The sequence below is a fragment of the Acinonyx jubatus genome, chromosome B4 (genome assembly GCF_027475565.1).
Source record: "Acinonyx jubatus isolate Ajub_Pintada_27869175 chromosome B4, VMU_Ajub_asm_v1.0, whole genome shotgun sequence".
Lineage (NCBI taxonomy): Eukaryota > Metazoa > Chordata > Mammalia > Carnivora > Felidae > Acinonyx > Acinonyx jubatus.
The window spans coordinates 94,485,263-94,501,804 of NC_069387.1; the positions used below are offsets into that span (position 1 = coordinate 94,485,263).

Here is a 16,542-nt window from a genome sequence, read left to right on the forward strand (position 1 = left end):
TAAAGATAACATAACATAAGCAAAGAGAGTGCATCTCACATTTGGAATCCCACCAGCAAGGACTCCAGGAGGCAGCCAGGATGTACCGCTGGAATCAAGTATTTTCCAATCCCCCACATTAAAAAAAAATGTATAAGAAAAATGTCTTGTGGTTGGACCTGCTGGAGCAGAAGATCAAAGAAATAGTTACATAAAACAAAAGGCATTGTTGCCTTATTCATCTGGCTATTGAAAGAACTCCCATAATTTCAGCCTCCGGGCGGTGTGTGTATGTCCCTGGCTTTCAGTAGCAAAAATGTATTTGCTAAACAACTTTAACAAGCTCGGGACTTGCCTACAATGACTATAAAGGTACCTGTCCCCAGTTATGTTTGTCTCTGTACTTTCCACTTTCTTCTCTCTGTGGGGACAAGGCAGGTTTTTCAGAATCATCCCCACCTTTAGGAAGCGTGGCATTTAAACTTATAGGCAGAAAGATGCCTCCCACAGCCTTCAATATTTACAAAGGAGGTTCCTAGTCATCTCTGAGTAACATATTGCACCAGGGTTTTCTTTTTTCCCATCATCAAGCCTCAAATCTACGGTGACCACTGTAGTCCTTTCCCTGGTATTGTCTTCACCGAGCACTGGTTCCCTATTGTGTTTATAAAGCCTTAATTTACCATCTTTCGTAAGGGAACAGAATCGGCAGTGAATAGAAGCTACCGAAAGTTGGATCTATTTTTCTCCAGTAATTTAGGAATCTGTGAATAATCATTTTGGCGGTTATTGAGAATTGTGGAATCCCAACTAACTCCATATACATGGAGGAGACTCCCTAAAGATCTAATTATAGTATTTACATGTCATTAGTTTGTTGAGAAGTCTCATCTTGTTGGGGTTTATACCAACGGTAAAATGGTTTTATTTTCCCCACTCACTGCTTTCAACTGTGTTGTGTTGAATTCTACTTTCCTGCTGGGAAGCAAGTTCCTTAGCAACATCTAATTTGCTGTCATTTTCAATTATTAGTACAGTCTCATTTGGGTATTTAAAGCCTAGTCCCATTCATTTAAAAAAAGATTAATCTCAAACTTGATTCAAAGTGTATCCTCCTTCCCCCTCTGTTATTTGGAGTGAATGTGTCTGTGTGTAAATGTACGTGTGCTGGTTCTGAGACACCTTTTCTTCTCTCTTCAAAGACTTCGTTCCTCTACAGTTAGAAGCTAAAAGGAGGGAGGGAGGTGGCTGAGAACTTTTTACAGGATTGTTTGAACCAGGATTACCCGGGTCTAGACAGATCCTTTCTGCTGGGGTGGTCTCTGTTGATATGGTCTCTGCAGAGCGTGATGTATAGTTTCTTGGGGCTGCACCCTTCCCCCCGCCTCCATCCTTACAGACATGTGCCCTGCATCCCCTTGGCCTTCTCAGTGGCCACACCACCAACCCCTTCTCCAGGTTGTGTGCACCAGAGCTTGGAAATGAACCCCTCACAAAGCAGGAGTGTTGGGAGCCACTTCTGCCTCCTGAGGGCTGAGCAGAATTAGAGGGGGTGAGGCCTCTGCATTTTCCTCCCAGGCACATCACATTGGATTCCACCAAAATCTCTAGATTTTGCTGGGCATCTGGCTCCACGTTCCTGTGAACTTCCAATTTCAGAGGACACATGTCAAAGGGCCCCTCTTCTTTCCCATAGAGCACTCTACTCCTAGCTTCCAGATACCCTCCTGTCCTCTGCTGCTCCACTGGTGGCCACACCAGTGGGGGGGGGGGTCCCATGGTCCTGCTGCTCTGCCAGGGTCCAGCTGGGAAATGAGATGCCAGGCCCCACTTCTTGTGGGCGGTCCCTCTAAATGTTTGACATGTATGTGCACAGCCTACCCTCCTCACTTGGGTAAGGGGAAAGAACCTGCCTTTTCCTCAAAGGCTGGCCTTCCCCACAATCCTGCACATCTCTTATATCCTGTTAGACTGGTGGGTGAGGTTTGGGGGTGAAGCGGGAAGGATGGTATAACTTTTTTTTTTTAAGATTTTATTTTGAAGTAATCTCTACACTCAACGTGGGGCTTGAACTCACAGCCCCGAGATCAAGAGTTACGTGTTCTATCCAGCCAGCCAGGCAGCCAGGCAGCCAGGCACCCCTGAGAGAACTTTTTTAGAAGCAAGACCATTTCTGCCGCCTTTTAATAAGCCCTGCAAGGGGCTGGCCAGCTCCAGCTGCTAGGGGCTTTCTCTAGAATGTGAAGTAGTTAAGTGACTTTAGTTTTGGGCCAGAGCAGAGATTAAGGATGTTGAAATATGATACCTGTTACATATACATTAGAATGTGTACCCACAGATAGATATGAAATGATTATGGGTATATAACATAGGCCCTAAAAAGATCAGAACACCCTGCTGTCATCCTTTTCATATATAATTCACACACAAAAATACATTAATCCATGACAAGGGCAAAGAAGGGCAAGGCATTCTGTTTTCCTCATGACTACAGTTTTAATTTTTCCAAATGTCAAATTTCAAAGTTTTAAAAACATACATGCTTTCCTAGTGCTCTAAGCAGTATCTCCAGTCATACTGAAAGGGTTAAATAAGTGAATAAATACGGACATACTTTACGTGATCTATAAAAAAATGAAGGACCATTATTACATATGATTGTATAGTAGCTTTTCTATATATAAATATACATACCTATAAGTCTTATTTCAGTTTGGTACATGAAAACAAATTGGTGTCTGGAATAAATTTTTTATTTCATTGGTGTATACCAATTAATTAAGACTACAGACAATCTTGAGCCAGACTGACTGGGTTTTAAGCCTGGCTCCATGATTTTAGGACAAATAGCCTAATCTCTCTGAGCCTCAATTTCCTCACCTGTAAATGGGGATAATAATAGTGTCTACTACACAGAGTTGTTGTGAGACTCAAGTGGACTAATTAATAAAAAAATCACTTAACCTTAAAAAAGTGTCTGGCCCATAGTGAGCCTTCAAGGATGGGGTTTAATTATATACTCTATTAACTACAGAGAAAAATAGGAAATTTCTTGTTTTTGCTTGGATATTGGTATTTTGAATATTAATGATAGAAATTAAATGGATCAAATTAGGATTTGCTTTGTGATGCTGTTGGCTTTTAAACATTTACCTAGAGGGGCATCTGGGTGGCTCAGCCAGTGAAGCATCCGACTTCAGCTCAGGTCATGATCTCATGGTCTGTGAGTTCAAGCCCCATGCTAGACTCTGTGCTGACAGCTCAGAGCCTAGACCCTGCTTCAGATTCTGTGTCTCCCTCTCTCTCTGCCCCTCCCCCGCTCACACTCTGTCTCTATCAAAAATGAATAAACGTCAGAAATTTTTTAAAACATTTACCTAGTTACCTGGGGGGTAGGGACTACAGTGGAATGAGGTGTCTCAATACGATCAGGGTCAGCCTTACCTGCCTTTGGAGTAGCAGCCATACAGGCAGCCAAGAACTCAGGGAGTAGGCTAATTAGCCACCCAGGCAGGACAGACAGCGGACACAAATGAAAATGTACAAGACTCTCCATATACCCAAGACTGACCCTGGAGATTCGTTACTCAGTAACAGATCTGTAAAACTCTTTGTTCCCATTCTCCCTCCACCTGCTTTCCTTCTGCTGTTTGCTGTGGGCTACATTCAGCTCCCCTTTGAAAGGTTTGCAGATTAGTATCGAAGGGAAAAGTTTGACCTAACGATTCTTTTCAAATGGCTTCTCAATATTTCATTTATTGTTTCAGCCTCATCGCTCTCCTAACTTCTGATTGTGCACAGCTCTTATTAGTTTTATTGGCTTACCTGACTCAGATAGATTTCGTCGAATTTTCTGGAACCAGAGGCAGACTGTTTGTATATTTACTTCATCACATCCTTTCTATTTTTACCTTTCCATTTCAAGCTTTCATTCTAAACTTATCATAGATGCTAAGTGGTAGCAGTCTTGATCTTCTCCGCAAATATTTGCCAGGTTGTAATTTTTTATTTGTTATCAACAGCCAAATTTAAACAAGGCTAATCTTGTTCTAATTTGGTTTGCATAAGCCCCAGTCTTGGTACTTAGAGAAAGCAAATGCTAATTTCTTGTTCTTTCTTACATGTGTTTTCCCTCATGTACTGCAGTTAATATTTTTTTAAATAAAAATTATTTGGGGCAGTAGGAACCACATTTGGACCTAACATTTAAACAGAAAGCATTTTGGCAGGAATGCACTGAAGTATACAGAATGGTTGCTGGATCTGTTTGTTAGCCTGATCTTGTAATTGTCTCCTTCCCTTTTTTTTGCTTCCTCAGGGGGTACTCCTGGTGGTCCCAGCTTGTTGAAGGCGCCCTGCAGCTGCTGCAACCCTGAGTGGCAATTCGCTGCCTGGTTGGGTTCCTGTGGTGGCTGCCTGCTGCAGGCTGGGTTATGTAGATGGCAGCGGTAGAATTCCTAGTTTGATGTGTATGTATTTGGACTTCCATATGTTGTGTGCATATATGTGCTGACTGCAGGACCAGAACTTCTGACTGAGTGGCCAAGGTGGGCAGTGGGAGGGGGGCGGGGAGGGAGGGGTGCTGCAGGTGGCTGTTGAGTATGTCATGAGAGGTTTTCTCAAACCCTAATTCACGTTTAAAATAGGTATCTTAATCAGAGGCTAAATTTGGATTCTGGTCTGTCAAACAGTAGCTTTGTAAAAGCACATTTCCATACTCCCCTCCTTCTACTGGTCCCAGGCTGCCTCAGGAGCTCTGTTTCCTGCTCATGGCTACTGGCTACTGTTAGAACAGCAATTCCCCCTTACCCTTCTGTCTGGGAACTCACAAATCCTCCCTGAGACAAGGCTTAGCCTCCTCCAGGAAGCTCTCGGTGCCCGTTCCAGTCCTGAGTCACCTCTTGATATTCTAATCCACGCATCAGCACTACTGCTTGTAGGTCAACTCCAGCCAGCTGTCTGGTCTTGTAATGAAAGTTTGATTAGGATTCAACTATGTTCATTTGTTTACATATTGTCTCTGGCTGTCTTTGAGATACAATGGCAGACTTGAACAGTTCTGACAGAGACCGTATGGCACACAAGTTTAAAATATTTATTTCATATGGGGCGCCTGGGTAACTCAGTCAGTTGAGCATCTGACTTAGGCTCAGGTCATGATCTCATAGATCATGAGTTCAAGCCACACATCAGGCTCTGGGCAGACAGCTCAGAGACAGGAACTTACTTTGGATTCGGTGTCTCCCTCTCTTTCTGCCTCTCCCCTGCTCATGCTCTGGCTGTTTGTCTCTCTCTCTTTCTCTCAAAAATAAATAATAACCATTAAAAAAATATTTACTTTGTGGACTTTTGCAGAAGAAGTTTGCTGACCCCCTCTACTAAAGTGAGAAAGCTTAACGTATGAACCTACCGACATGACGTGTAATGAATGGCCCTCTTGGGAAGTTTGTAAAACTCTCACTTTAAAATTTAGTATAGGTTTTTTTTTTTTTTTTTAAGATTTTATTTTTAAGGAATCTCCACACCCAGTGTAGGGTTCAAAATCACAACTCCAAGACCAAGAGTCACATGCTCTACTGACTGAGCCAGCCAGACACCCCAAGAATTCAGTATAGTTTTTTTTTTTTAAGCATTTCCCAGACGTTTTATTCACTAAACAAAACAATCTCAAAATTACACTCAGAGATTAGGGTGATTTTCCCACAAGGGAAAGAGAACCCACAGGCAATTTCATTTTCTAGAGAAAACATCCATTTATTGCCACTGTTAGGTGATTGCAGGAAAGGCTTCCAGAGCACACCTTTGTACCTAAATCAGTTTCTCCCAACGCAGAACTCTTACTAGTTATTGATCTCAGTGTAAGAACATATATCCTATCCAGTTTCCATAGGATGTATGAAGATATAACTTAATCAAATCATTTATATAGGAGTCCAAATACACAGATTTACAAGGTTAGAATTTACTTAAAAAAATAATTCTTGGGGCATTTGGGTAGCTCAGTCGGTTAGGTGTCTGACTTCGGCTCAGGTCATGATCTTACAGCTCGTGAGTTCAAGCCCTGCATCGGGCTCTATGCTGACAGCTCAGAGCCTGGAGCCTGCTTCGGATTCTGTGTCTCCCTCTCTCTCTGCCCCTCCCCTGCTCATGCTCTATCTCTGTCTTTCAAAAATAAATAAATGTTAAAAAAAAATAAATAAAAATAAAAAAAAATAATGGTAGGTATGAAGTGAGAATACATTTAACTCAGTTACAGAGCTAGATTCATTCTTCGGTCTTCTCTCTTGCCCAGTGGCCAGCCCATTCCCAGGGTGGAGTACACGGAGGAAGAAACAAAAACATGGGGCGTTGTGTTCCGAGAGCTCTCCAAATTGTATCCCACTCATGCTTGCCGGGAGTATTTGAAAAACTTCCCTCTGCTGACTAAACACTGTGGCTACCGGGAGGACAATGTGCCTCAACTTGAAGATGTGTCCGTGTTTCTCAAAGGTAAGACTTCACACAGGCTGTCTCTTCTCTTCCCAGCCAACATCCTTGTTTGTCCTCCAAGGACACACATTGCAGCAATGGCCCTTTTTACAAAAAAGGACAAACTCCCTTTGATTTAAAAAGGAGAGCACGGTGGCACCTGGGTGGCTCAGTCGGTTAAGCGGCCGACTTCGGCTCAGGTCATGATCTCGTGGTCCATGAGTTCGAGCCCCACGTCAGGCTCTGTGGTGACAGCTCAGAGCCTGGAGCCTGTTTCAGATTCTGTGTCTCCCTCTCTCTGACCCTCCCCCGTTCATGCTCTGTCTCTCTCTGTCTCAAAAATAAATAAATGTTAAAAAAAAAAAATAATAATAATAAAAAAAAAAAGGAGAGCACGGAAGCAGTGATACCTGGGACCACCTGCTGAAAGCAGAGCAGGGACCATGGGCAGGGAGGGGGACTCAGCTGTTCATGCCACTCAGGGGCGCGGTGGGCTCTCTCATGGTTGGCTGTTTATGTGGTAAACCCCAAAGGATGTTTGCAAGTTCAGCTTTGAGATTTTCTGATCCAGGAACTACTCTGTGGGGCTACATAGGGATAGATCGGCCTCAAAGGTGACATTTTATTTGCTTTGTTAAAAATTATGTACTGCATGAAGAAATATCATGGGTGATCTTGAACACTAGTGACTTTCCTTTGGTGGAAACCAGTCAATTAATCAAAGCAATTTTTGTATGAATAAATTATGTGCCAGGGACCATAGTCATGGCAGATATGGGAAGGAACAAGATGAGGTACAGTGATACCTCAAGTTCATGTCCTCTGCATGGTCGCTCTCCTCCCTGGCCCTCCTGGGACAGCAACTGGGAGAGTTTCTGGGCGTGGCCAATGGGGGTGGGGTTTCATGTGGCTGCACTCCGTCCTCTGAGCTTCACTGGGGTTGAGTCTCTGGGTTCTCTGTTCTTTCCTCTTCCCCTGTTTCCATCGCAGCAGTGGTAAAAGCAGAAGCCTTGTTGCCCTCCTCCTCTCCTGGGACTCACTTCCTTGCCTGCCTACCCTTTCTATCGGTGATACTTTATTATTTTTTAAATTTTTTTAATGTTTATGTATTTTTGAGGGAGAGAGAGAGAGACAGAGTGAGAGGCAGAGGGGCAGAGAGAGTAGGAGTCACAGAATCCGAAGCAGGCTGCAGGCTCTGAGCTGTCAGCACATAGCCTGACGCCGGGCTTGAACTCACGGAGTGTGAGATCATAACCTGAGCTGAAGTTGGATACTTAACCGACTAAGCCAACCAGGCGCCCCTATCGGTGATACCTTATTCTCTAGACTCACTAGGCCCACTTCTAAGGACCCGTCCCCTGACTTCCTACCCACCCTCCCAGCTGTGTAAATGGTCTTGGTTACTCGTTTCCTATCGTTGCTGTAACACGTCACCACAGATATAGTGACTGCATTACCTCACAGTGATGGAGGTGAGGAGTCTAAAATCAAGGTCTTGGCAGGGCTGCATTCTTTCTGGAGGCTTCTATTTCCTTGCCTTTTCAGCTTCTCGAGTCCACCTGCATTCCTTGGCCCCTGGCCTTTTCCTTACACCGTTCCAACTTCTTCGGTCCTTTGTCACATCTCCTTCTCTAACTCTGACCCTCCTCTGTCCTTCTTGTAAGGACCCTTGTTATTATATCAGACCCACCTGAGTCATCCAGGATAATCTCCCCATCTGAAAATTCTTAACCTAATCACCCCTGCAAAGTCCATTTTGCCGCATATTTGCAGGTTCAGAACATTAGGGCATGTGGACATCTTTGGAGGGCTATTATTTAGTTTACTGCAGTCTCCAGGTATTGCCACGTCTAGCTTTGGCACCATCATGAACCTGCTCTTTTCTTTCCATCCCACTGTCACCACCCAAATTGAGGTCCCTATTTTACAGACTTGATGTCTGTATCTTCTCCCCTCTACCCTCTTGTCCACTGCTTCCAGATGAAGCTTCCTAAGACATTACTTCCTTCCTGGCATCTCTGCTCAGAAGCTATCAGTGGCTCCCCTTTGATGTTACTGGGGCTGGATTTTTTTTTTCTGTGAAGGCCCAGATAATAAATATTTTAGTTTTTGTTGGCCAAGAGGCAAAATTGAGGCCATTATGTAGGTACTTAGATAACCTTTTAAATGTGACCATTAAAAAAAATGTAAAAATTATTCTTAGCTTATGGGGTATAGAAAAGCAAGCTGGATTTGGACTATAGGCCATGCTGTGCTGATCTCTGGTTTATATAATCAAGTTCTGAACAGCTCAGCCTCAATTCAAGGCCCCCGACCCAGCTTGCCAAGATTGTCTCCTGTGACAACCATGCTGCACACACCCTCTGTTCTACCTGTGGGCTCTCCATACCCTTGCTCACGTTCTGTCTCTTGCTAGAAAACTCATTCCTCCTCCACCTATCAAATTCTACCTATTCTTCAAGACTCAGAGCAAGTCCTGCCACCTCTATGAATCCTGAGCATAACAGTCACCATGACCTTTCCCTTTCGGATTTCTTTGTAGATCATGTGTGTATCGGGAGAGAGACAGGCATGGTCTGAGAGCAGGTACCCTGAGAACCACACCTAGTGCAATGGGAGAGCCCCATGTGTGAACACCACCCATGATATTGGGTACTAAGACAAAGAGACTGAGAACCACTAATCAGTATCACTTAATTAGTGCCTAATTACATAATGTCTTAGGCTGTTGTTTAACTGGATTATATTCTCCCTAACGGCCTTGCCTCTGGCATGTCCCTCTTTGTTTCTCACAGAGTTATGTGCGTATTATAGATTTACCATGGGCTTGATTGCTCATCTACGGGAATTGCTTTTTACCATGTTGTTTCTCAGACTCCAGTAATTAGAATACCATCCCATAATTTTTTGCCACATCTGTCTCCCAACTTAATATTTTGATGAGAGGCGGTGTGGTATAGCACAGAATCTGGCTGCAGAATTCCTGGGCTGAGTCCTTGGCTGGGTAACCTCAATGAGTTATCCTAACCTCTCTGTGCCTCAGTTTCTTCTCTGGAAATGGAGATCACAATTTTAATCTACCTTGCAAGGTGGCTGGGAAAGGAAATAACCACTATACCTAGAAGCCCTATAGTTATTTCCTGATATACGTTAAGCACAGCAGCGTCTTAGTTATTATTGCTCTTGTTCTTGCTGTTATTTTCACAACCCTTACCAACCCGACACTGGGAGCTCAGTCTGCACCATTCATTGGCACCTAGCAAGCATAATGTAAATGTATGTGGTATTTGTCTGTTAACTGACTCACTTTTAAATACCTAATTTATTTAAAATTATTATTATTATTTTTTTAAATTTTTTTCTTCAACATTTATTCATTTTTAGGACAGAGAGAGACAGAGCATGAACGGGGGAGGGGCAGAGAGAGAGGGAGACACAGAATCTGAAACAGGCTCCAGGCTCTGAGCCATCAGCCCAGAGCCTGACGCGGGGCTTGAACTCACGGACCGCGAGATTGTGACCTGGCTGAAGTCGGACGCTTAACCGACTGCGCCACCCAGGCGCCCCTTAAAATTATTTTTAATGTTTATTTTAGAGAGAGACAGAGACAGAATGCGAGTGGGTTGGGCAGAGAGAGAGGGAGGCACAGAATCCGAAGCAGGCTCCAGGCTCTGAGCTGTCAGCACAGGGCCTGACACGGGGCTCAAACTCACGAGCTGTGAGATCATGACCTGAGCCGAAGTCGGATGCTCAACTGACTGAGCCACCCAGGCGCCCCCATAAATACCTAATTTATTTAAAAAGGAAACTTTATAAGCAATGATATCCACAAATTCAAAGTTCTTGAAATTATATAAAAATAAGATACATAACTATTCAAAAAAGGACCAATCCTCTGTGCACCCCCACACAGGTCCTACATGTGGGATACACCGGTTTCATTGCATAGAAAAGAAGAAGAAGAAAATAGACTTAAGTTTTTGATATTCTCTAGGGAAAAATCCAAAGGAAAAGCTTTTGGAATGAACATATTATTGTTAGAATTATGGGTCTGAGGAGGCCTGAGAACAGGAATATTTTCATGTAGATACCAGAAATCCCAGGATGAACTTGTTTTATAAGCTTAATTGGTTCTTGCCTTTTAAAACCATTCTAGCCATTCTGAGACACTCTCCTAATGAGATGAGGTTTTCAGAATGGGAGGCTTTACAAAGCTGGTGTCAGAGATAAGAGTAGTTCTCCCGTTGTAAATTTCCTGGGCCTTCATGAAAAGCAAGCATTAGGTAGTGCTTAAATTGAGAATACTGATGACCCACGGCCTAATTGAGTTAGCAGGATAGGGCAGTTTCATAGATTGCATTGTATTCCACTTATTTTGTTTCCTCTTACCATAAACCAATAGACATGTAGAGCTTTAGTGTATCTCTTCAAATTACAGAAATTAATGATTGTTTTCATAATATCATAGAAAACAGCAATGTGGAATGAAGGAGTTAGGTGGTATTGATGATAGAAAGCTGTAGTGTGAACTGATTCCACAAGGCTAGCGAAGGGGGTGAATTTACCGTGTGTTAACTGAACACATACAGGCAGAATGGATCCCCACCTGGGGGCGTGTGTCTTTTAGAAACATACCAGGTAATATGTGGTAAGCATCACTTGTCCCGTGAATTTGAGCTTTCTTATCCTAATTTAGCTTCTGAATTTAAATCTTTCAAAATTTTTTCACTTTTTCCCCCCATTTTAATAAATGCCTTGTTCCCCTGGAAACCATCATTTGGGAGTATATTTTAGTAATCAGAAACCACAAACATGATAGCTATTAACCGTATACGTCATTCAGTTGTCAAGAGTTTTAAGACCTTGATTACTTTGTTTCTAGAACCTCCTTATAAATAATAGGACACCCTGCTTGGGCCCTCAAACCTTGTCAAGTTAATACTTAGTTGGTTCTTTCTGTTGCCATTTTAGAAAGATCAGGCTTCACGGTGAGGCCGGTGGCTGGATACCTGAGTCCACGAGACTTTCTGGCAGGACTGGCCTACAGAGTGTTCCATTGCACTCAGTACGTCCGGCATGGCTCGGACCCCCTCTACACCCCGGAACCGTGAGTACCCACATTGGATGCCTAGGCTGGATGAAGACCACCACACTGTCAAGTGGTCAGTGCTCACTGTACTTGGAAGTGACTTAGGCCCTCTTTGATCTCCAAAGTAATCGTGTTGGTCTAGCCAGCGAGCCAAGTGCTCGTTCAAAGAACCAAATTCCTCAGCTGGGTATGTGGGATCTCCGTATCCTCACTTAGGTTTGTCTCTTTAAGGTTATCTCAACACTGAGGCTTTGGCTTTGGCCCAGCTGTTGGTGATATTGCTCCTTAAAACCTGTGTAATTTTTATAAAGCCACGATCCCTATAGACCATTAGGACGATGTTGCATTTAAAGGAGCAGGGCTCAAAATGCCAATAATAAGGATAATCCCAACATGCCCGGTGCTACTCTCATCAACTCACTTACTCTTCACAGCAATTCCATGATGTAGATGATTATTTCCATTTTTACTGAGGGGAAGATGCAGGCACAAAGGGATAAGTCAGCGTTAACACAGCTGGGACTCACGTGTCTCTTCCCATGAGGAGGCTCTTCCATGTTAAGGAAATTCATGCACATACACCATGACAATTCTCATGACTGATTCCTTCTCCTTCAGTGTTTCACATCACCCCCAAACTCAGAACTTTTTACTATGCTCTTCCTGCTGTCGTAGTTTCTTGAACACTCCTCCAGTCCTACCTACCACCTCTAGATTTATATGGGGTTAATGATTCTTCTTTGACTCTGTCAGCTTTCTTTGAGAGAATGCACCTTTGGGGCTTTTATTCTCTCTCAGACAATGGGTGGCCAAGGGTTGGGTAAGCTGTGAACTCTCATGTGTTCATAATTTGGCCTTATCACACATGGATTGTAGTCTCCCAGTGTGAAACACTGGCCTGTTTTCTCTTTTTTTCTTTAATTTTTAAATGTTTATTTATTTTTAAGAGAGAGAGAGAGAGAGAGAGAGAGAGAGACAGAGACAGAATGCGAGCAGAGCATGGGCAGAGAGAAAGGGAGACACAGAATCTGAAGGAGGCTCCAGACTGAGCTGTCAGCACAGAGCCCGATGTGGGGCTTGGACCCATGGGCTGTGAGATCATGACCTGAGCTGAAGTCGAATGCTTATCCAACTGAGCCATCCAGGTGCCCCCAACAGTGGCACATTTTCTTTCTTTCTTTTTTTTTAATTTTATTATTTATTTTTTAAAATTTATATCCAAATTAGTTAGCATATAGTGAAACAATGATTTCAGGAGTACATTCCTTAATGCCCCTTACCCATTTAGCCTATCCCCCCTCCCACAACCCCTCCAGCAACCCTCAGTTTGTTCTCCATATTTATGAATCTCTTCTGTTTTATCCCCCTCCCTGTTTTTATATTATTTTTGTTTCCCTTCCCTTATGTTCATCTGTTTTTTCTCTTAAAGTCCTCATATGAGTGAAATCATATGATTTTTGTCTTTCTCTAATTTCACATAGCATAATACCCTCCAGTTCCATCCATGTAGTTGCAAATGGCAAGATTTCATTCTTTTTGATTGCTGAGTAATACTCCATTGTATATATATACCACATCTTCTTTATCCATTCATCCATCGATGGACATCTGGGCTCTTTCCATACTTTGGCTATTGTTGATAGTGCTGCTATAAACATGGGGGTGCATGTGTCTCTTCGAAACACCACACCTGTATCCTGTGGATAAATTCCTAGTAGTGCAATTGCTGGGTTGTAGGGTAGTTTTATTTTTATTTTTTTGAGGAACCTCCATACTGTTTCCAGAGTGGCTGCACCAGCTTGCATTGCCACCAACAATGCAAAAGAGATCCTCTTTCTCCACATCCTCACCAAATCTGTTGTTGCCTGAGTTGTTAATGTTAGCCATTCTGACTGGTATAAGGTGGTATCTCATTGTGGTTTTGATTTGTATTTCCCTGATGATGAGGGATGTTGAACATTTTTTCATGTGTTGATTGGCCACCTGGATGTCTTCCTTGGAGAAGTGTCTGTTCATGTCTTTTGCCCATTTCTTCACTGGATTATTTGTTTTTTGGGTGTTGGATTTGATAAGTTCTTTATGGATTTTGGATACTAACCCTGTATCTGATATGTCATTTGCAAATATCTTCTCCCATTCTGTCAGTTGCCTTTTAGTTTTGCTGATTGCTACCTTCGCTGTGCAGAAGCTTTTTATTTTATTTTGATGAGGTCCTAGTAGTTCATTTTTGCTTTTGTTTCCCTTGCCTCCGGAGACGTGTTGAGTAAGAAGTTGCTGCGGCCAAGATCAAAGAGGTTTTGCCTGCTTTCTCCTTGAGGATTTTGATGGCTTCCTGTCTTACATTGAGGCCTTTTATCCATTTTGAGTTTATTTTTGTGTATGGTGTAAGAAAGTGGTCCAGGTTCATTCTTCTCCATGTTGCTGTCCAGCACCACTTGCTGAAGAGACTGTCTTTATTCCACTGTATATTCTTTCCTTCTTTGTCAAAGATTAGTTGGCCATACTTTTGTGGGTCCATTTCTGGGTTCTCTGTTCTGTTCCATTGATCTGAATGTCTGTTCTTGTGTCAGTACCATACTGTCTTGATGATTACAACTTTGTAGTATAGCTTGAAGTCCGGGATGGTGATGCCTCTTGCTTTGGTTTTCTTTTTCAAGATTGCTTTGGCTATTCGGGGTCTTTTCTGGTTCCATACAAATTTTAGGATTATTTGTTCTAGCTCTGTGAAGAATGCTGGTGTTACTTTGATAGGGATTGCATTGAATATGTAGATTTCTTTGGGTAGTATCGACATTTTAACAATATTTGTTCTTCCTATCCAGGAGCATGGAATCTTTTTCCATTTTTTTGTGTCTTCTTCAATTTCTTTCATAAACTTTCTATATGTTTCAGTGTATAGATTTTTCACCTCTTTGGTTAGATTTATTCCTAGGTATTTTATGGTTTTTGGTGCAATTGTAAATGGGATTGATTCCTTGATTTCTCTTTCTGTCGCTTCATTATTGGTGTATAGGAATGCAACCGATTTCTGTGCATTGATTTTATATCCTGCAACTTTGCTGAATTCATGAATCAATTCTAGCAGTTTTTTGGTGGAATCTTTAGGGTTTTCCATATAGAGTAATATGTCATCTGTGAAGAGTGAAAGTTTGACTTCCTCCTGGCCAATTTGGATGCCTTTTATTTCTTTGTGTTGTCTGATTGCAGAGGCTAAGACTTCCAATACTATGTTGAATAACAGCGGTGAGAGTGGACATCCCTGTCTTGTTCCTGACCTTAGCGGAAAGTTCTCAGTTTTTCCCCATTGAGGATGATATTAGCGTTGGGTTGTTCATATATGGCTTTTATGATCTCTAGGTATGCTCCTTCTATCCCTACTTTCTTGAGGGTTTTTATCAAGAAAGGATGCTGTATATTGTCAAATGCTTTCTCTGCATCTGTTGAGAGGATCATATGGTTCTTGTCCTTTCTTTTATTGATGTGATGAATCATGTTAATTGTTTTGCGGATATAGAACCAGCCCTGCATCCCAGGTATAAATCCTGCTTGGTCATGGTGAATAATTTTTTTTAATGTATTGTTGGAGCCAGTTGGTTAATATCTTGTTGAGGATTTTTGCATCCATGTTCATCAGGGAAATTGGTCTATAGTTCTCCTTTTTAGTGGGGTGTCTGTCTGGTTTTGGAATCGAGGTAATGCTGGCTTCATAGAATGAGTTTGGAAGTTTTCCTTCCATTTCTATTTTTTGGAACAGCTTCAAGAGAATGGTGTTAACTCTTCCTTAAATGTTTGGTAGAACTCACCTGGAAAGCCATTTGGCCCTGGACTCTTGTTTTTTAGGAGATATTTGATTACTAATTAGATTTCCTTACTGGTTATGGGTCGTTCAAATTTTCTGTTTCTTCCTGTTTCAGTTTTGGTAGTGTATATGTTTCTAGGAATTTGTCCATTTCTTCCAGATTACCCATTTTTTTGGCATATAGTTGCTCATAATATTCTCTTATTATTGTTTTTGTTTCTGTTGTGTTGATTGTGATCTCTCCTCTTTCATTTTTTATTTTATTTATTTGGGTCCTTTCCTTTTTATTTTTGATCAAACTGGCTAGTGGTTTACCAATTTTGTTAATTCTTTTAAAGAACCAGCATCTGGTTTCATTGATCTGTTCTACTGTTGTTTTTTTTTGTTTTGTTTTGTTTGTTTTTGGTTTTGATAGCATTAATTTCTGCTCTACTCTTTATTATTTCCTGTCTTCTGCTGTTTTTAGGTTTTATTTGCTGTTCTTTTTCCAGCTCCTTAAGGCATAAGGTTAGGTTGTGTATCTGAGGTCTTTCTTCCTTCTTTAGGAAGGCCTGGATTGCTATATACTTTCCTCTTATGACCACCATTGCGGCATCCCAGAGGTTTTGGGTTGTGGTGTTATCATTTTCATTGACTTCCATATACTTTTTAATTTCCTCTTTAACTGCTTGGTTAGCCCATTCATTCTTTAGTAGGATGTTCTTCAGTCTCCAAGTATTTGTTACCTTTCCAAATTTTTTCTTGTGGTTGATTTTGAGTTTCATAGTGTTGTGGTCTGAAAATATGCACGGTATGATCTCGATCTTTTTGTACTTACTTAGGGCTGATTTGTGTCCCAGTATATGGTCTGTTCTGGAGAATGTTCCATGTGCACTGGAGAAGAATGTATATTCTGCTGCTTAAGGATGAAATGTTCTGAATATATCTGTTAAGGCCATCTGATCCAGTGTGTCATTCAAAGCCATTGTTTCCTTGTTGATTTTTTGATTAGATGATCTGTCCATTGCTATGAGTGGGGTGTTGAAGTCTCCTACTATTGTGGTATTAATATTGATGAGTTTCTTTATGTTTGTGATTAATTGATTTATATATTTAGGTGCTCTCACATTTGGCGCATAGATGTTTACAATTGTTAGGTCTTGGTGTATAGGCCCCTTGATTATGATATAATGCCCTTCTCTATCTCTTGATACAGTCTTTATTTTAA

The 16,542-nt window shown here is 41.9% G+C and overlaps 1 protein-coding gene across 1 annotated transcript in view; it reads left to right on the plus strand.

The window, feature by feature from the left end:
• TPH2 (tryptophan hydroxylase 2) overlaps positions 1–16,542 on the plus strand; it is a 104,356-nt gene that overhangs the window by 26,109 nt on the left and 61,705 nt on the right. The window contains exons 6-7 of the mRNA XM_015063626.3: positions 6,272–6,468; positions 11,419–11,554. Of these exons, the coding sequence (XP_014919112.2) occupies positions 6,272–6,468; positions 11,419–11,554 (333 nt within the window). The remainder of the gene's footprint in view (positions 1–6,271; positions 6,469–11,418; positions 11,555–16,542) is intronic.